Raw genomic sequence first — 20,764 nt, forward strand, 5'->3', positions numbered from 1 at the left:
CTGTGTGCGGACGGTTGTGACAACGCTTCCCTCCGAGAAATTTCACATGTTGGTGCACACTGATCAGTGTAGATACAAATAGGACTTCGAACAAATAAACCTGGCTTTTGTCATTAGCTGTTGAGAGAGAAACCATGATAAAATGAAAAGAAGCAGTTTGGGTTCTGGGCATAATGTTTTTACATAGTCACTGGGCATTGTATGAAAGCACAGACAGGGTGTTCATTTAACAACCAAATGCAGGCACACGATGACAAGGGGCTGGGGGGCGAGGCCAGCAGAGCCACACACAGACAATTTTGGACATTTCCATAAGATTCACAAAGAAGATTTTGTTTTAATGTTAAAACAGGTTCTTCCGACCACGGTAGCAAAAATGCTTCGCCCAAATAAATAAATAAATAATAGAAATAGTCTCTATTTGGAGCTTGTCCTGTTGCGATGCCAGGCAGAGATAGGGAGGGAGAGAGGGGGAGGGAGGGAAAGAGAGGGGGGTTAGGGAGGGAGGGAGATGGTAGGAGCAGGAGCTAGTGAAGGAGGAAGAGGAGAAGGAGCAGGTGGGGGCTGTGGGCATGGATCATCTAAAGCTATTTGATGGCATTAAACAAACTACTAGGCCTAATGCAAGAGTCCTCCATTGGCCCTGGTGCAGATTAAGGTTGTGGGTTTGCGTGTGGAAGCCATTATATAATTCATTCTCCCTGATGAGATTTTGTTCCCTCATCCCTTTTTTTTTTACCGCATTGGCAGTTTTTTTTTACTCAACTAAATCTCTGTCTACTACATTTTTGGGTGTCTTTTTTATCCCTGTCTGTAACTAATTCCACAGTAATTTGATGTTTTCCCTCTGTACCTAATCATTTTTCACAGCCTTTGACTGATACAGTGCGCTAGCTGGCACAATGCTATATAACTGCTATAGTGGATCTGTGTCCTAAACTCCTTAATGGGGTCACTACAAGGGCAACAGCATTACTTTTTTTCATTTCTTCTGCAATTCCATCCAGATTACAGGTGGGCGGATTGGGAGCATGTATTTCAGTTTTTTCCTTTTCCTTTATTCCAGGCTTAATTTTTGACCTCTGCGGTCTCTGTCTATTAGGAGAAGTAGGCCTACATGTGAATAGCGGCTGACTTTGGGTCAGATTAAACATGACCTCTGAAACCACAGCTGTGGCATGTGCAGGCCAGTAAAGCCGCTCCGATTGGTAGATTACGAATTCACCCACAGCAGCCAAACCGCATCCAACTATTTGGCAACTAAGGTGACAATCCCACTTTCTTCTATTGTCGTCATCACTTCATAAAAGTTGTCATTATACTGTTAATGAGTTCCAGGACTAATGGATTGGTATTGTCAGACGCAGCTGGTTAAATCTGCTTGGAGTAATTATGATGATTTATGACCTTAGTAGGAGTTCATTCCAAGTGTGGATCTCTTTGAGAGCTGCACACAAAAGGCTCGCCGTCCTCTAGTGTTAAAATGCCTGCTGTGTTTGTCTGAAAAATGAATGAGACGAATGCTTTGAGTGAGAGTGTGTGAGTTCAACTGACAGTGAAAGAGGAGGGTACCTCTGAAGCCCACTCACAGAATGAAACTGTAGCGCTACACTATACAAAAACAGCTGCATACACTTGTATACATATGCAGGGCCGGCCCTCCCATTAGGCAAGATTTAATTTGGGGCGACATTTTGGCAATTGGCTGCCGCCCATGATCGGCTACTACACCGCCGGCGCCCCAGACACTTGCTCATAGCCGTTGCTGTAGTTCCCGCCTCCACCACATTCCCGCTTCTCCTGATGTTCACTCCCACTATCCTTGATAGCTATAGTGATGTGTGTGTTTATATGGGACTATCCAATTGTGAAACATTAAAAATGAATCTGCCGGTTTAAATGATTGTATTGTTGTTGTTTTTTTGTGTGTGAGGAAGAAGATTAGTGATTAAGGCAGTAGTCTAACCTGTTAACGTTAGCTAGCTACTAGTGGAAATAATAATAAGCCACAGAGATTTGAAACAAAATTTGCTACTATGTCTAAGAGACAGAAACAGGAAGCGACTATTTAAAAAAAAAACGAATGAGAAAAGTGGCACAATCTCTATACCAAAGAAATTCCCTGCTGAATTTTTGCAGGTGGTGAGTTTTAACCTTTCACAAGCAGCGGCTCAATTGAACTCCACCAGGGTATTCCTCCAAGACTACCGATCTGATGCAGCTTTCGCTGGCGCATTAGCAAGCGCAAAAGAGTTGACAGAGGAGATGGGTATTGAGCCATGTTTCCCAGTGCAGCCCACGGTCTGTCCCGTAACTGAGGATGAGTCTGTGACTGTACCTCAGCAGAAATTCAAAGTACATTTCTTTAATCAGATTCTTGATTCTGCTATCCAGTCTGTCAACGAGCGCTTTACGCAGCTCGAAGAGCACAGCAGTGTTTTCAGCATCCTGTACAACATCCTCACCATCAAGGACATGGACACAGCAGCACTTATCACTGACTGCGCAACACTGGAGAGGGCCCTTACGTACAGGGATTCCAGGGACATCGATGCAAAAGAGCTGTGTAATGAGCTCAAAGTCTTGAACAGGAGACTGGACAGTGAGGCAAAACCACTTGACGCACTGGAGTACATATCCAGATATCAAATGGCCTCCTTGTATCCCAATGCATTTGTTGCCTCCCAGTGACAGTGGCAAGTGGAGAGTGCACATTCTCCAAGCTCAAACTCATCAAGAACTACCTGCGCTCTGCTATGAATCAAGAGAGACACTCAGTGGACTCGCCACCATATCAATTGAGCACGAGTTGTCTTATAAAATCAACTTCCAACAAGCAGTGCATGCTTTTGCTGCCAGGAAGGCCAGGCGAGTCAATTTGTCTTGGAATGAAAGGTAAGTGTTGATCATACACTCACAATAATTCTATCACAGAGTAATTTGTAAGATTACTCAATTATCTATCACCTGTTTACTTTGTATTTTATTTAATTGAAATAGACTACATCTCTCTCTCTCTCTCTCTCTCTCTCTCTCTCTCTCTCTCTCTCTCTCTCTCTCTCTCTCTCTCAGATGATTTGATTTCAGGACCATGGACAGCTACCAAGAGAAAACATTGCTGATTGCAAGGCAGCAGCACAGCAGAGGAAAGAGGCCACTCTAGGCAGGGCATGGAAAAAATAGATGCTGAAACTGATGCTGGACAATCAAATTCAATATGTAAATAAACAACATTCGTTAAGGCTGGGTCATTGACATAAAGCTTATTATACACCGCTCCAGTGAAACGAGGCCCGCCATGCATTTCTGAAAGCACTTGTTTCCAAAGCTCAAATGATAAAAGTGTTATTTTTATTCTAATTGTAACAATTGTGGTGTCGTGCCATGTGTGATAACAGGTGTCATATTGTTAGTAAGAAACTGCGACCTACTGCGCCCTGCAGCTGATGCTGATCGGGATAGATTGATTCCTCTCTATGACATTCTGAAGCTGAGCTGCAGCCTATAATATTCGAGGAGATACTTTTTTTTGAAGCTATTAATTTAGCTTTCCACTTTCTGAAGATACAGTTGAGGTCGGAGGTTTACATACACCTTAGCCAAATACATTTAAACTCAGTTTTTCACAATTCCTGACATTTAATCCTAGTAAAAATTCCCTGTCTTAGGTTAGTTAGGATCACCACTTTATTTTAAGAATGTGAAATGGCAGAATAATAGTAGAGAGAATTATTTATTTCAGCTTTTATTTCTTTCATCACATTCCCAGTGGGTCAGAAGTTTACATACACTCAATTAGTATTTGGTAGCATTGCCTTTATATTGTTTAACTTGGGTCAAACGTTTCGGGTAGCCTTCCACAAGCTTCCCACAATAAGTTGGGTGAATTTTGGTCCATTCCTCCTGACAGAGCTGGTGTAACCGAGTCAGGTTTGTAGGCCTCCTTGCTCGCACACACTTTTTAAGTTCTGCCCACACATTTTCTATAGGATTGAGGTCAGGGCTTTGTGATGGCCACTCCAATATCTTGACTTTGTTGTCCTTAAGCCATTTTTCCACAACTTTGGAAGTATGCTTGGGGTCAATGTCCATTTGGAAGACCTATTTGCGACCAAGCTTTAGCTTCTTCCTTGCTGAGCAGCCTTTCAGGTTATGTCAATATAGGACTCATTTTACTGTGGATATAGATACTTTTGTACCTGTTTCCTCCAGCGTCTTCACAATGTCCTTTGCTGTTGTTCTGGGATTGATTTACACTTTTCGCACCAAAGTACGTTAGTCTCTATGAAACAGAACGCATCAGCAGTTGAAGCTTACATTTTTCTGCCTCTGTAGAGCATCTGTCTGGGTGGGAATGTCACTTTTGAAAATGCCATGCTTAGATTCATAAGGATGGCTAAGATTACATTTTTTGCAAGCAAGACACTCTGGTTTGACGTTGGAGAAATATGACTTATGACTTGGGCTGCTGTTATGTTCTGTTCCTCCGACTTTTAGCTGAGATAAAAATGTGATTATTTTTATTTTTGTCTCGCCTAGGGCGGCAGAATGTCCAGGGCCGGCCCTGTACATATGTATGCCCCCTCACAGGCTATAATAGTTATTCTCAGAATGAATATTCTCAACATGTCACATTAAGCACACCACTGAAAAAACACAGTGAATTGCTTCACACCCAGTAATCTCTCTTTCCCCTCTCTCTCCGTCACACGCACAGAAATAGCACGTAAGCCGCAAACAAGGTGCACAGTGTCACCGGTTGCTAAGGGGATAGAGGAAAAATGGGAAGACAGAGATTGTGTGTTACAAAATTAATTAGAGCAAGATCCACCTTAGCAGGGACTGAGATGAGAGTTACCATGCTAAATGAGCCTGATGCTAAACTTAGACCATGAAGCAGAGAGATGTGTCATGGCGCTGTTTTAAATGGCTGTTGCGCTGCAGATAAAATGACTGGAAGAAGTATGGGAAAAAAAGAATTGTTCTTTCTCTAATATAGATATTGTGCTCAGCAGATGAGTGTGCTCTAGATTCATCCCTTTTTTTCTACCTTATCTAAAGGAACAGTGACATCATGTCCAATCACTGCTCATCGTTCCCAGAACTCCACATCTCTTATCCAAGTTCTCTCTCTCTCTTGATCCTGCCCCGCCCGAATCTTCTTCAATCTCTTTAATCCAGAATGGTTTATTGGTCTTCTACCATCCTTTCTCTCTTCACCACACCCTCCAGTTGTTAATTGTATCTAATATTTATTTTGTCTTCTCTCTTTCTGACAGGATTCTTCTGACCGTGGTGGTGATCTTTCGGATTCTGATCGTGGCCATCGTTGGCGAGACGGTGTACGAGGACGAGCAGACCATGTTTATCTGCAACACCCTGCAGCCGGGCTGCAACCAGGCCTGCTACGACAAGGCCTTCCCCATCTCCCACATCCGCTACTGGGTCTTCCAGATCATTCTGGTGTGTACGCCCAGCCTGTGCTTCATCACCTACTCTGTGCACCAGTCAGCCAAGCAGCGTGACAGACGCTACTCCTTCCTCTACCCACTGCTGGAGCGTTCGGATTACGGGCAAAGCGGCACCAGGAAGCTTCGTAACATCAACGGCATCCTGGTGCACCACGGCGACGCTGGCGGGAAGGATGAGCATGACTGCATGGAGGTGAAGGAGATCCCCAATGCACCGCGGGGGCTCACACACGGCAAGAAGTCCAAGCAGCGCCAGCAGGAGGGCATCTCGCGCTTCTACATTATCCAGGTGGTGTTCCGTAATGCACTGGAGATTGGCTTTCTGGTGGGACAGTACTTCCTATACGGCTTCAGCGTGCCGGGCATCTTCGAGTGCGACCGTTACCCCTGCTTGAAGGAGGTGGAGTGTTACGTGTCACGGCCCACCGAGAAAACGGTCTTCCTGGTCTTCATGTTCGCTGTGAGTGGCATCTGCGTGCTGCTCAACCTGGCAGAGCTCAACCACCTGGGCTGGAAGAAAATCAAGGCAGCCATCCGGGGCGTGCAGGCCCGCCGGAAGTCCATCTGCGAGATCCGCAAAAAGGACATGTCTCACCTGTCACAGCCCCCCAACATGGGCAGGACCCAGTCCAGCGAGTCCGCCTACGTCTGATGGAGACAGGGCTAAATGCTGGGTAATTGAGGGGGCAGGGTAGGGAACGAGTGGGATGACCATTCCACTCTCTCTTTTTAGTTTTAATGGAAAGAGGAGGAGGAGGGGAAGCTGCCATGGAATATTTGGTGCATTTTTTTTTTACTATGAGACCAGCTGCACCTGTTCTTGACATACCTTGTCATGTGAATGATGTTTTGATTGGGACGTTCCCAAAGGGCTGTGTGGGAGCGTTTGAGGAGCGGCTTCTGGCTGTTGTAGGGTTTTCGGGCCAGGGACGGTGAAGGGGACCGAGGGTTTGGCTATGTCATGGTGCTGTTCTGGCTTATTTCATCCATGATGAAGAGAGCAGTATGGGTCGTTAACAGAGAAAGAGAGGAAGAGCTGTCGCAGCGATGATCGACTCTCCACAAGCAGCGTACAGGGAGTCAACTTTCTAGCCTCTCTTTCCTGGTGTGGAGAGAGAATGATGTTCCTCTCAAGCTAGTCTCCAGAGATTACGATGACAGAGAGAGACAGTGTTCGGGAGTCCTGGAGCTGGTGCCAGAAGAAGCTGCTGTTTACGTGTTGTCTCCTGGCAAACAATTATTAACACAAACACCATGAAGGAATGCTGAAAATATTTATTCTCTACTTCTCCACTGCTGGCACCTGCACCATTGAGACTGAGGGTGGATGACAGTAACGTCTTCTTCTCCTCTTCTCCTCCGTGTAAACTTTAGAGAGGAACCCAAGGAGGCCACGCATAAACGACACCTCCACAGTCACAAACCGTTCCCCTCCACACAAAAACACCCCTACGCCGAGTTTCTCTCTCCAGCATTCCAGTGTGTTGCGTGCGTTTGTGACTGACTGAAAGAAAGAGAAAAATGAAGTGAAAAAGAGAAATAGGAGAGTAGAAGAGGAACCTTCTTGCAATCTCGACGGAGAGGAACCAGATAATTTTTTTACTAATTTAAACGTTTATGATATCATTATTATGAGTTGATTTATTCCTTTCGTGACAAAGTTGGTACCAGCCTTTGGATTTACTTCTTGTTTGAAAGTTCCTGCATATTATTTAATCTTTTAGTTGAGAGAGTATATCAAAATAGATATATTTATCTTTATGGAGGGAGGGGAGGCAAAAAAACATGGTTGGGATCATGGGGGTACTTCAAATGTATAAATAGTCTTGTCTTTTTTTGTTAATTTCAAAGCATTTTGTTTCTGATCGATGGAACTGAATTTGTGTCTGAGAGGAGGATTGCAAGAGGTATTTGAAAAAGGCAGGTTTACAAAGCAGTGTTTCTAGAATGAACCAAGTGTCATCATGGATTGTACTCTTGACAGAGAACATGCTAATCTACTAGTTTGTGCTGCATCTCTCTCATATGTGGTGATCAGCAGGCATGCCTTTAAGAGAAAAGAAAAGATTGAGGAAAATACGAAGGAAAATATGTATTGCAGCATGATCCCTGAAGACAGGCGGGAGAGCGGCAGACAGAAAGGAACTCTCGTTGGGAAAAGCTATGTAGCACCAGCAATAAAAACCCAACACACTCGCTCAACACCACTGAAGACAGGGTTCAGCTTTTCTGCAACAGTGGTACACTCAGTACAATGCCTTTTGACCCTGCAGTGAGGCCAGACACGGGAGGTGGAGGGGGGGTGTCCTTATTGTGGATGTATTGAGGGAGGGGTATGCACACTGAGCAGTAGTAGTGTCCATGGCGATGACATTATAAGAAGGCCAAACATGACCAGCGAGGTGCATCACCATACTGTACATTGTGCCTCCGTGCCTCTGTGTGTGTGTGTGTGTGTGTGTGTGTGTGTGTGTGTGTGTGTGTGTGTGTGTGTGTGTGTGTGTGTGTGTGTGTGTGTGTGTGTGTGTGTGTGTGTGTGTGTGTGTGTGTGTGTGTGTGTGTTCCTTGGTTTATGTCCTGTCCAGAGAGAGAATCCCCATCAGCATGATTCTGCTTGAGTGAAAATGCTTGGGCCGGAACATTCTCCTGGTGTTCTACCCCAGGATCATATAGGAACCCTGTAATGGGGGTCACCCCAAGCACTGCCCAGGGACACACAGCCTGGAGAGTGTAATGTACAGGCTCTACGAAACACTCTGTAGGGAGCAGGAGAGAGAAGAGGGAGAGAGGGGTTGCTGGAGACATTGACATCAACAGCATGTGTTCTTTTGGCACGTGCGTCTGGTACACTGTAAAACAGAGTAGGCAGCTCAGGTTGGACATGTTTGGGTTTACAGTGACACCGGCTGGGCCCGGGCCAAACCAACTTCGCAAGCCAAGCTGAGAAAACAGACGTGGGAGAGGAAATATGGCTGGATCCTGGAAAGCCACCAAGCCTCTAGTTGCACATTTGTTTGAAAAGAACAGGAAATGTCCTAAACAGAAGGACAGAAAGCCATGACAAAGTCCTCGCTAGTCATTCAATGACAGACGATTACAACCACAGAGAGACACGCTTCTGGAGATCGAACCGTTCAGAACTGTCCCCATGTAAGATGGCCGACAAAAAGCAGCTCTACGAAATCACCCTCTCTAGAGTTATATCTCTATGTATGAGTCCAGCTATCCACGCTCCTCCTCTCTATCCTCTCTATCCTCACTGCTGATGTGGTTGTATAGTCTTACTGAGGTGTGACTGGTGAAGTAGCCAGAGAAGGCTCTTTATTCATTCAGTCTTGTCTGTGATTAACCCTCTGATACTAGTAGATAATCTCTAGTATAGAATTAGTCCCCTTTTTCAGAGCTCGTTGAATGGCCGTGGGATTGGATGAGGAGGAGCCTTGTTCTTAGAAGACTGCTGAGAGGGCGTAATAATAGAGGTTAAGGCCGGGCTTTCTCTAAATTATCCTGGGCGCCTCTCTTTAAGAAAACGGTTTGGGAAGGTTGGTCTGAAGTGTAGTATAGTAGTGTACATGTCCAGTCCACACGTCTCTCTCCTGCTCTCCTGTCTGGTCTCATTGAGGGTTATATAACAGGGTTGGGATAAGGACACTTCCCAAAGGGAACACTTCACAGGGTTCTAGTGGTCCAATGCTCTCTCCAGTCTATATGTGAAAATTATGCAATTTTCTTTTCTTAATTTGTTTCCTTTTTTTCTGGCTTGTGGATTCATTTTGTTGTCTTTTGCTCTTTTTTTGTACAGTGATGTAATTGAAAGACTTATCGAAAAAGTAGTTTTTTTCCTATGTAAAGAGCAAAACATTTTAAATGTACAAACTGGGGGGTGTGTTGAAATGTGATCACATGTATTGTATCCCTTGCCAAAGTGATATGCAAATGACATGGGGTTTAAAATGTATTCTTTTTTAAGGCATGCACAATGGCTAGAATAAGCATGTTTCTACCTGTTTTTAGAAACTCAATCTTTAAAAGAAAGAAGAGGTTTTTTAGTTGTCGTCCAAGCTTTGGAGATAAAATGTGTAATTAAGTCTTGATGTCAAGAATCTCTAATTTCCAACTCTTTTACAAGTCAGTACCAACCCAAGCAGTCATTTCTAAATGGAATGGGGTAAGATTCAGCCCTGCTCTTTTTTACCACCATTTTGAGGTACCTTACCTGCTATAAAAAGATTAAGATATTTGAAACAACAACACTTAAGATGTGGATACTCTGAATTATACTTGTGTGTACTGTAAGCCACACTTTTCAGGGTAAATAAACACTACATTGACAAAATAGATGAAACAACATTCCAGGGTAATGTAAATGAATTACAACTGAACGAATGAAGTCTGATGAAAGAATCAGTGAAGCCCTAAGACACAGTAACATTATGGGGACTGTGTAGCCCTCTGCTTCAGGTCAACACATTGAGGGCTACAGCACATCATACAAACAGTCTCAGGAATTATGCACTTCTAAATTATTAACAATCTTTTAAAACTAGGTTTTTATTCATATTTCTACAATTAATACAACAAAACTTTTCTAAATGCTATCAGACAACATCTGCATCCTTTCTTACACAGGAAACCCATCAGGAAACACCATATAGATAAAAAGGAACATCAAGTATTGTCAATCAGTACAAACATGAGAAAGTTAATGTGTTATTATATACACATTCTCAAGACTAGTTTGATGGCAAGAAAATCCCTTTAATCTGCAGAGTTACGGAAAAACAGACCCATAACCCTACTTTTGTGGCCACTTCCTTGTATCGAAACCTAAACCAGCCATCTTGCCTGAAACGTTGGTGCTATCAACCCTCATCATGGGTTGCATTGAATCAGTGACAAGGTCATTTACCAGGCAAGTTCAGATAAATATTTCAGAGGAGATGGAAGCAAGGACCTACAGACAGCTCACACACTCTTCCAATTGGCAGGAAGGGACACCATCTGTGGTGGCAGAGAGCAAAGCCTGGAGGTTGTGACACTTTACATACCTGCTGTACTGTCACTCTAGCACACTACTACCACCAGCGCCACCTGTCCTAACCTCACATGTAGGGCTGCATTCAAACCAGTGGCATGGGGGGTTTGGAGAGGTAACAGGCCCAGGTTTACGTCATCAGGTCTGGCACCGCCGACTCTTGAGACAAAGGGACCCGTCTAAACATTTTAACGAGACCGGCTGTGTTGAAAGTTTTATAAACAAGGGCTTTATAGTTTCAGCACAGTGTCTTAGTCTCCTTCATCCCCCTTCACCATAGAAACAAAAACATAACATACCGCTATCCCAGTATTTATCTCCCTAACAGAACGTAGTGACCATGTTTGTTGCTCAAGGACCTAATCAAACCTTTAACCTTGTTGTGCCAATGGGTGATACGCAGTGCCGTCAACTTCACTAGCCTGAAAATGATGCAGCAACCCCCCCCCCTCCCTCCCACCTTGGGCCAGTTGGGCCAATTAGTAATAACAATTCAAACTAGAATATACTGATAGTAACAAAAGCCATAGCGCCACCATGTGGTGTCCATATGAATGTTCTTGGTTGCAGTGCATTCGGAAAGTATTCAGACCCCTTGACTTTTTCCACATTTTGTTACGTTACAGCCTTATTCTAAAATAGATTGATTGGACATCATTTGGAAAGGCACACAACTGTCTATATAAGGTCCTACATTTGACAGTGCATGCCAGAGCAAAAACCAAGCCATGAGGTCAAAGGAATTGTCCATAGAGCTCCAAGACAGGATTGTGTCGAGGCACAGATCTGGGGAAGGGTACCAAAACATTTCTGCAGCATTGAAGGTCTCCAAGAACACAGTGTCCTCCATCATTCTTAAATGGAAGAAGTTTGGAACCACCAAGACTCTTCCTAGAGCTGGCTGCCTGGCCAAACTGAGCAATCGGGGGAGAAGGGCCTTGGTCAGGGAGGTGACCAAGAACCCGATGGTCACTCTGACAGAGCTCTAGAGTTCCTCTGTGTACTGATTAAGTACTGATTAAACAGTCTGAATACTTATGTAAATGTGATCGTTTTTGCTTTGTCATATTGTCTATAAATTAATGAGGGGAAAAAAAACAATTTAATACATTTTAGAATAAGGCTGTAACGTAACAAAATGTGGGAAAAATCAAGGGGTCTGAATACTTTCCAAAGGCACTGTATGATGAGTCCTGACAGTGTTTGCAACATGTTCACCAGAGTTTGTTACAATACGAATATCTGTAACTGATTTATATGCATTAATGTGCCAGACCACGCCCACGTGAATGTTTATTGGTCAAGAGCGGCTATGTTGTTTTAGGTACTAGTCTGGAAAATATTGCGTTGAGAGATCTTTGTCCATAGATGCCAAATATCATGTTTCATACAGATTGGTAATTCGATGCCAGAGGAGTAGCGTTGTAAGTCTTTAGCACAAAATTGTAAATGGCTGAAAATCCATCATAGCAGACCTTATTTGTTTCTTGTGAGGAGAGGGACATACTGTATGTACAGAATTTAATGACTTTTGGTCAAATGGTCTGAGGGGTGTGACCTTTTAAAGTTTGCATTTTCAATAACTTGTTATAACGCCACAGTCTGGCCAAACAGTGTCATTTTGTAAATGGCGGATCTCTATTGCAAGATGCATCATTCCCCCAAGTCTCGTCAAAATTAGGCCAGTGCTGTCTGAGATAACGGACGGATATAGATCCACAGTCCCCTCCCCGATTTTCTTTGTGGAGGACAATGATGGTCAACTACATTATCAGCTAAATGCTGGCAAAAATACCCAACATTGTCTATTGTGTCAAAACATGCTTTTAAAATGGACCCTAGCCTGCTAATTCTGTATTCTCATTGGCCACAATAAGCAAGGAAATCACTACTTCATGCAAGACAGACTTGCATCGTTCAAGGGATTAGTAGAACGTGTCATAAGAATTCGAACATGAGAATTGGTATTAATGATACTTGTTACATGCCTTTAGTATCCCACTCTCCACTCTGAGAGTCTGAGCCATGATGAAGCCAGCTCTGTCTTGTCATGTGAAGGACATGACACCCACTGAGTCTGAGGCTTTGACGTGCTATAAGTGCACTCGATTCACGGTGCTGATGTAGTCGACACAAACGGCCACACCGAGCTGGATTAGGAATATTTCGTTTATGGGGGCAATTTCAAACCCTTTAATCTCTCGTGATATCAATAGTAACTAGGAAATTTCATTAAACTGAGTGCTACTTGATCTAGTGAGGACGGGGCTAAGGCCGTGAGGTTTTTCAGAAGAGAAGCTTTAGTGTGGGGAAAACGACTACCTGTCCCCTCACCTGACACAGTGGCCCCTATGAAGCTTTAGTTAGGGGAAAACGACTACCTGTCCCCTCACCTGACACAGTGGCCCTATGAAGCTTTAGTGTGGGGAAAACAACTACCTGTCCCCTCACCTGACACAGTGGCCCTATGAAGCTTTAGTGTGGGGAAAACGACTACCTGTCCCCTCACCTGACACAGTGGCCCTATGAAGCTTTAGTGTGGGGAAAACAACTACCTGTCCCCTCACCTGACACAGTGGCCCTATGAAGCTTTAGTGTGGGGAAAACGACTACCTGTCCCCTCACCTGACACAGTGGCCCCTATGAAGCTTTAGTGTGGGGAAAACGACTACCTGTCCCCTCACCTGACACAGTGGCCCTATGAAGCTTTAGTTAGGGAAAACAACTACCTGTCCCCTCACCTGACACAGTGGCCCTATGAAGCTTTAGTTAGGGAAAACAACTACCTGTCCCCTCACCTGACACAGTGGCCCTATGAAGCTTTAGTGTGGGGAAAACGACTACCTGTCCCCTCACCTGACACAGTGGCCCTATGAAGCTTTAGTGTGGGGAAAACGACTACCTGTCCCCTCACCTGACACAGTGGCCCTATGAAGCTTTAGTTAGGGAAAACGACTACCTGTCCCCTCACCTGACACAGTGGCCCTATGAAGCTTTAGTTAGGGAAAACAACTACCTGTCCCCTCACCTGACACAGTGGCCCTATGAAGCTTTAGTTAGGGAAAACGACTACCTGTCCCCTCACCTGACACAGTGGCCCTATGAAGCTTTAGTTAGGGAAAACGACTACCTGTCCCCTCACCTGACACAGTGGCCCTATGAAGCTTTAGTTGGGGAAAACGACTACCTGTCCCCTCACCTGACACAGTGGCCCTATGAAGCTTTAGTGTGGGGAAAACGACTACCTGTCCCCTCACCTGACACAGTGGCCCTATGAAGCTTTAGTGTGGGGAAAACGACTACCTGTCCCCTCACCTGACACAGTGGCCCCTATGAAGCTTTAGTGTGGGGAAAACGACTACCTGTCCCCTCACCTGACACAGTGGCCCTATGAAGCTTTAGTTAGGGAAAACGACTACCTGTCCCCTCACCTGACACAGTGGCCCTATGAAGCTTTAGTTAGGGAAAACGACTACCTGTCCCCTCACCTGACACAGTGGCCCTATGAAGCTTTAGTTAGGGAAAACGACTACCTGTCCCCTCACCTGACACAGTGGCCCTATGAGTCATAAAGTAGCATACAAGTTAGAGTAAACCATTTACATAAAGCTTATGATTCTTGATCATCACCACCACTGCACTGTCAAATGAAACGAGGCTACCTTATAGGAGGGTTGCTACGGTAACGTCATGAAAAATAATATCAAGAACGTGTTCGGGTACGAGAGTGGGTTGAGGACGAGGTAATGTCTATATTTGGCTCGGTTGCAACCACAGGGTACTAAAATGACTGAACGTCAGGTTTATGTTTTCTTAAGGAGCAGAAAGGGAAATGTATTAGCTGTAAAAGAACATGTGATTGTTTCATCATAGCTCTGTATATCTCCAACACCTACGTGGACATAAAAAATATGCTTAGAAAGAAAAAAACACTTGTTTGTGATTTTTAATGGAAAATCTGTTGTTTTGACTGCAGATTTTATTTTATATCCAACTGACCTTATTTGAAGGTTTCTTGACCATTGTTTCTGACTTGTGTACTGTATGTAAATACTGAATAAAACCTTGAATGTTACACATGCTGAGATTGACCTTGTGGTGATTGACAGTGTGCTGCTCTATCTGAAGGGATGTAGGTGTCAAAATATCAAAACACTTTCTGCATGTGTTTGTGTGCATGAGCGACAGAGACCGAGAGAGAGATGGGATACCGAAATGTCAGATTGTCCACGTGAATGGAATCATAAAACAAAAGCAGTATATTATAATATGACACATCAAAATGTGCTGCTGATGAAATGATAAAACTGACCAAAAATAATAACAATTCCAAGTAGTTGCTTGCGCTAATGGCATCAGTGATAATAGTAAGGGAAAGGGAGGAGGGAATGTGTGCGTGTGTGTGTGCGTGCGTGCGTGCGTGCGTGCGTGCGTGCGTGTGTGTGTGTGTGTGTGTGTGCCAAGGTTATTACAGTAAACTAAAACTGAAACTAAAACCAAAAAATAATAATGAAAAAACGATTTAGTAAACTAAATTAATTTAAATAATTAACAAACTCATTTGGAAAAACTAAAACTATACTGAAACTATTATCTTTGATTCCAAAACAAACTAAAATAAAAGCATATTATGTTCTGTTTTAGTCTTTTTCCCTAAACTTTCAATGTGGTTTTCAATGTGGTTTTCAATGTAGGTTTTCAATGTGGTTTTCAATGTAGGTTTTCAATGTGGTTTTCAATGTAGGTTTTCAATGTGGTTTTCAATGTAGGTTTTCAATGTGGTTTTCAATGTAGGTTTTCAATGTGGTTTTCAATGTAGGTTTTCAATGTGGTTTTCAATGTAGGTTTTCAATGTGGTTTTCAATGTAGGTTTTCTATGTGGTTTTCAATGTAGGTTTTCAATGTGGTTTTCAATGTAGGTTTTCTATGTGGTTTTCAATGTAGGTTTTCAATGTGGTTTTCAATGTAGGTTTTCTATGTGGTTTTCAATGTAGGTTTTCTATGTGGTTTTCAATGTAGGTTTGCAATGTGGTTTTCAATGTAGGTTTTCAATGTGGTTTTCAATGTAGGTTTTCAATGTGGTTTTCAATGTGGTTTTCAATGTAGGTTTTCAATGTGGTTTTCAATGTAGGTTTTCAATGTGGTTTTCAATGTGGTTTTCAATGTAGGTTTTCTATGTGGTTTTCAATGTAGGTTTTCTATGTGGTTTTCAATGTAGGTTTTCAATGTGGTTTTCAATGTAGGTTTTCAATGTGGTTTTCAATGTAGGTTTTCAATGTGGTTTTCAATGTAGGTTTTCAATGTGGTTTTCAATGTAGGTTTTCAATGTGGTTTTCAATGTAGGTTTTCAATGTGGTTTTCAATGTAGGTTTTCAATGTAGGTTTTCTATGTGGTTTTCAATGTAGGTTTTCAATGTAGGTTTTCAATGTGGCTTTCAATGTAGGTTTTCAATGTAGGTTTTCAGGCTTTTTGCAGGTTTTCAAACGGCTGAATCTGGTGGGTAAATGCTGCCAGGAGATGGCGATGTTTCAAACAGACCTAGTTCGTGCATCACTATTACTAGTTATGACCAGATATTATGGAGGAATTAGGATGAAGTAAAAAGGCAGTTTCCCATTGAAAAAAAGGGTCACGGTTCAGGTCTGTGTAAGTGAGCATTACTCTTCTCCTGTGAGCATGCTTTCTCGGGTAGCCTAGCGACCAGCAGGCGGAGACGACTGCTTCAGGCACTTTGACAACTAAAATAAAGTCGTTTTTCTCCTAATCTACTTATTGGAAAGAATATCAGCTTGAGCTCAGAATACTCAGAACACATTCAGCTTGTCATAAAATTCCCCTAAAATCTACTCCAGCTACTGTGTGTGTGTGGGCAATCTGTCATATTCAGTAGAATCCTATGGCTCTCGCATTGGCACCAGTGCGATAGCAGCTGGCTCTGGACAACTTAAATAAAAAATATAAAAAACGAATCGAAAAAAACAAATATAAAAACACAAAATATAATAACCTTGGTGTGAGCGTGCATGTCCGTTTGTGTGTGTGTGTTCATTCCTCTATCATTTCTGTTGCACTAAGCAGCAGCACTGTTCACAGAGAAAGTGTGTGCAGTGTGTGTGTGTGTGTGTGTGTGTGTGTGTGTGTGTGTGTGTGTGTGTGTGTGTGTGTGTGTGTGTGTGTGTGTGTGTGTGTGTGTGTGTGTGTGTGTGTGTGTGTGTGTGTGTGTACGTGTGTGTCTCTGATATCCCAATTCGCTGTGCTGAATTGGGATTGAGGGCTGGTTGCCATGGCAATAAGCCTGGCAGTAATATCTCTAAACCCAGCAAGGATTAATCTGTACACAGATGGCCGGGGGACAGCGTCTCTTCCTGACCACTGTGGCAGCCAGCGTCATCACCATCAGCAATATGGCCTTCGTCCTCATCATCGTTGTCACCAAGACTAGTATCATCATGAACATCAACATCAATCTCTTCATCTTCATCATCATCATAATCATCATCATCACTGCCATCAAGACAAGTATCATCATAAACGTCTTCATCATCATTATCATTATCATCCTCGCCATCATTGTGTCATTCATCACAAATGTAATCATTTACATCATCATTGCTATTATCAAACCATCTTCATAATAACAATCAATACATTCACCAACTGGCAAATCATTACATCTCCCTCATTCTTACATAACCCAGGCCACGTAATAGAAGTATCCCAGTACTATGCCGATTTAGGTTTAAATTGCAGATCAACTCTAAACATCTATTATAGAAAAATACATAATATGCAATACACTGCAGGGCAGCATCTAATATGGATGATAAAATGTGAGCATAGAACAAAGACAAACAAAAACCATATGTGTAAACATGTACATAACCATCAATGTTACATGTACCCTGATGAAAACAAGCATGTTTCTTGGTGCTGAGGAGAAAGGGAGGGGGAGGAGAGGAGGAGAGAGGGTTGGGGGTAAGACAGTTAGCGGAGGAGAGAGGGTTTAAGGAATAGGAGGAGAGAGGGTTAAAGGAATAGGAGGAGAGAGGGTTAAAGGAACAGGGGGAGAGAGGGTTAAAGGAATAGGAGGAGAGAGGGTTAAAGGAACAGGAGGAGAGAGGGTTAAAGGAACAGGAGGAGAGGGGGTTAAAGGAACAGGAGGAGAGAGGGTTAAAGGAATAGGAGGAGAGAGGGTTAAAGGAACAGGAGGAGAGGGGGTTAAAGGAACAGGAGGAGAGAGGGTTAAAGGAATAGGAGGAGAGAGGGTTAAAGGAACAGGAGGAGAGAGGGTTAAAGGAACAGGAGGAGAGAGGGTTAAAGGAACAGGAGGAGAGAGGGTTAAAGGAACAGGAGGAGAGAGGGTTAAAGGAATAGGAGGAGAGAGGGTTAAAGGAACAGGAGGAGAGAGGGTTAAAGGAACAGGAGGAGAGAGGGTTAAAGGAATAGGAGGAGAGAGGGTTAAAGGAACAGGAGGAGAGAGGGTTAAAGGAACAGGAGGAGAGAGGGTTAAAGGAACAGGAGGAGAGAGGGTTAAAGGAATAGGAGGAGGAGAGGTATGAAGAAAGAGGGTTAGAGCGCTGCAGAGCTGGGAACAGGCTGGATGTTCTGCCTGGGTGCTTCTGCCTTGTCTTCAGTGGGTGCAGCTGAGGAGCAGGGACAGGTGGGCCAAAGGCAGGGGTGGAGGAGGGAGGAAGGGGAGGGGACACTACTACAGGACCAAATAGATGGCATTCAGAGAGAGAGAGAGAGAGAGAGAGAGAGAGAGAGAGAGAGAGAGAGAGGTGGGGAGAATGAGGAGTGATAAGTGGAACTTCATTGAAGGTGATGAGCCAAGAAGAGAGGAAAAGATCAAAGGTAGAAGCGATGAGATTATCATTAAGAGACAGAGGAGAGGAGAGAGGATCAGGAGACAGAGAGAGAGAGACAGAGAGAGAGAGAGACATAGAGAGAGAGACAGAGAAAAACATAGAGAGAGAGAGACAAAGAAAGTGCAAGCGAGAGGATGAGACAGAGAGACAGAGGCAGTCGCTGTGGGGTGGCTGACAGGAAGTGAAGCGTGTCCTAACAGGAAGCAGCAGATCTTAGCTGCACACACCAATGAAACACTAGCCTTCCTTGGCGTCCTCGCACACTCTCACACACGCTGACGGGTTGGCAAGGCTGCCGTGGCACGACAAGGGAAATGTCTGGTCCTCTACTCAGCGCCACACGCCACCCTGCCTGTCGACATGGCAGAGATACGTCAGGCTGACAAGCAGTGAAGGCCGGGGACGGACCACTTAGAGCAAGGCTTGGATACTATAGGCTACACATCTAGAAGTTAACAATGATAGAAAAATGCCTAAACACACAGCATCTTACAATTAGTCACATTACTAAAAAGATTGTCCATAATTGAACATGAGGTTATGATTACACATATCAGGTTCTATGGTTCCATGTTATCATATCTTGTATTCCTCTGATGTGACCCTAAAACCGACCCAACTCTAACCCATTGTAAACAAGACAGTTCTTACATAACCAGAGGAACAGGGAGAGACAATATAGGCCTATATTATCTCCCAAAAGAACACTGGACTCTCTCTGTCATAAGAACTCTGAGAGCTGTACAGTCCTTATGTAATTCTCAGTCAGCTCAGATCCTCTGCTTTTAAGGCTGGCCCCTCAGTTAGGGAACCACTTTTGCTAGCTTTCTAAGTCTTTAGGGCCATAGGGAATACTATGGCAGACCGTGGTGGTAGTCCTTGTAAGACAAGAGATCAGAGAGTGTTTGATGAGTGGTGATCCTGTCTTATTGTTGTGTGTAACACTGGCGGGTAGTAATACCCATGGAAGTATTGATCAGGGACAACAGACAGTCAGCGGTTTCTGATTTGATCTTTGGTCTCGACGTTGATCATCCTTAACCACTGGAGAGGTTCAGTTGTCTTCCATTGAAAATAAGCCTCAACCATAATGTTTACGCAACAAATGTAATATTGTGGATTTACAAGTTTACAACAGCCCACAAGAGAGATACAATATTCACCAAAATCATACTGTAGATTAATAGCGTCCACTGACTCAGAGAAGATATAAAACGCACTACTCAAGCAGCCCTGATATAACGCTCCATGACTGAACATAATGAGTGCAGTTACATTTTCAATAGATTTTGTATCATTCCATGTCATCATTTGAAGTGTAGCTACTAAATCTGCATCTATGCATTACCAGTAACATAGAGTCATTTCCTCCACTCATAAATTATTAAACAAATCCCAATTTTTTTTGTATAGTTGAACTGTCAGCTTCAATTCGATGTATTACTCAACATAATTCCAAGTGCTGCATTTGCTAGACATTATTTGTTAATGCACCTACCTCTAAGACTACTCATGCGAAGCAAAACATTCTGCCATTTTCACCTTAAAATAGCTTTTTCCATTGCTGAATATGCAATGTTAATATTCATTACCATAATCTTTACTTAACATATTGTCTGTCTACTGGCTTTGTTAGGTTAATGTAAAACTCTCTGAGGATTTCACAAGAGTGTTTTCATTTTTCAACAGGGATATTAAATGGATTAAGGAAATGTTCGCTTTCTACATTGTCCTTGAATGTGCAGTCAATTTCAAAAACAGTATCTATCTCTCACACGCACACACACGCACACGCAAGCACACACACCAAAACGCATAAGGCTTAATACAGTGGCTGTTTCTGAGGACATGAGAGAAATACTGAAACTGTAGCAAGGCAAGCTTAAAGTGGTTTTGGCCGAGAGCTGCTTCAGATAACATCATTACAAAATCAACAGGAAGGTCAGTTACATCAGAAACAGAGCATCGGAGGGCAGTGCTTACTTAAAACACGGATGTGCTTCCTGATGTACTCAAAGATGGCCCTCTGAGACAATTTTGGGGTTTTATGTGCTCTTGTCTTTCCCGGTTCGATACTAGCCCCGTTATGGAAAATCTAAATAGATTGTCTTTGTTTTCCTCTCTAACAGAAAGATAATGATCCTACCCCTGGTCTATTTCCAGTCTATTCAAGTCCTGCTCTGTGACTGGGGGACCCATATCTCAGTGGAGGAGGAGGAGCTGGTTACTAGGCTACTCCCCAGTCCAATCCCTGGTGTTTTAATGACATCAACCTACCACTCTAATTAGGAATGGCTAGGAAATATGTGTAAAGCTAATTACATTCCAACCAAGACCCTTCAACATGACAGATACACCCCTGACAGCAGATATGGAGGAGAGGAGGACA

At 43.4% G+C, this 20,764-nt stretch overlaps 1 protein-coding gene across 1 annotated transcript in view; it reads left to right on the forward strand.

The window, feature by feature from the left end:
* Window positions 1-10,948, forward strand: part of gjd1b (gap junction protein delta 1b) — a 35,015-nt gene extending 24,067 nt beyond the window's left edge. Inside the window, exon 2 of the mRNA XM_014162322.2 lies at window positions 5,280-10,948. Coding sequence (XP_014017797.1) covers window positions 5,280-6,123 — 844 coding nt within the window. The 3' untranslated portion in view covers window positions 6,124-10,948. The remainder of the gene's footprint in view (window positions 1-5,279) is intronic.
* The last annotated feature ends 9,816 nt before the right edge of the window (window positions 10,949-20,764 follow it).

This window comes from Salmo salar, chromosome ssa20 (assembly GCF_905237065.1).
Source record: "Salmo salar chromosome ssa20, Ssal_v3.1, whole genome shotgun sequence".
NCBI classification, from domain to species: Eukaryota; Metazoa; Chordata; class Actinopteri; order Salmoniformes; family Salmonidae; genus Salmo; species Salmo salar.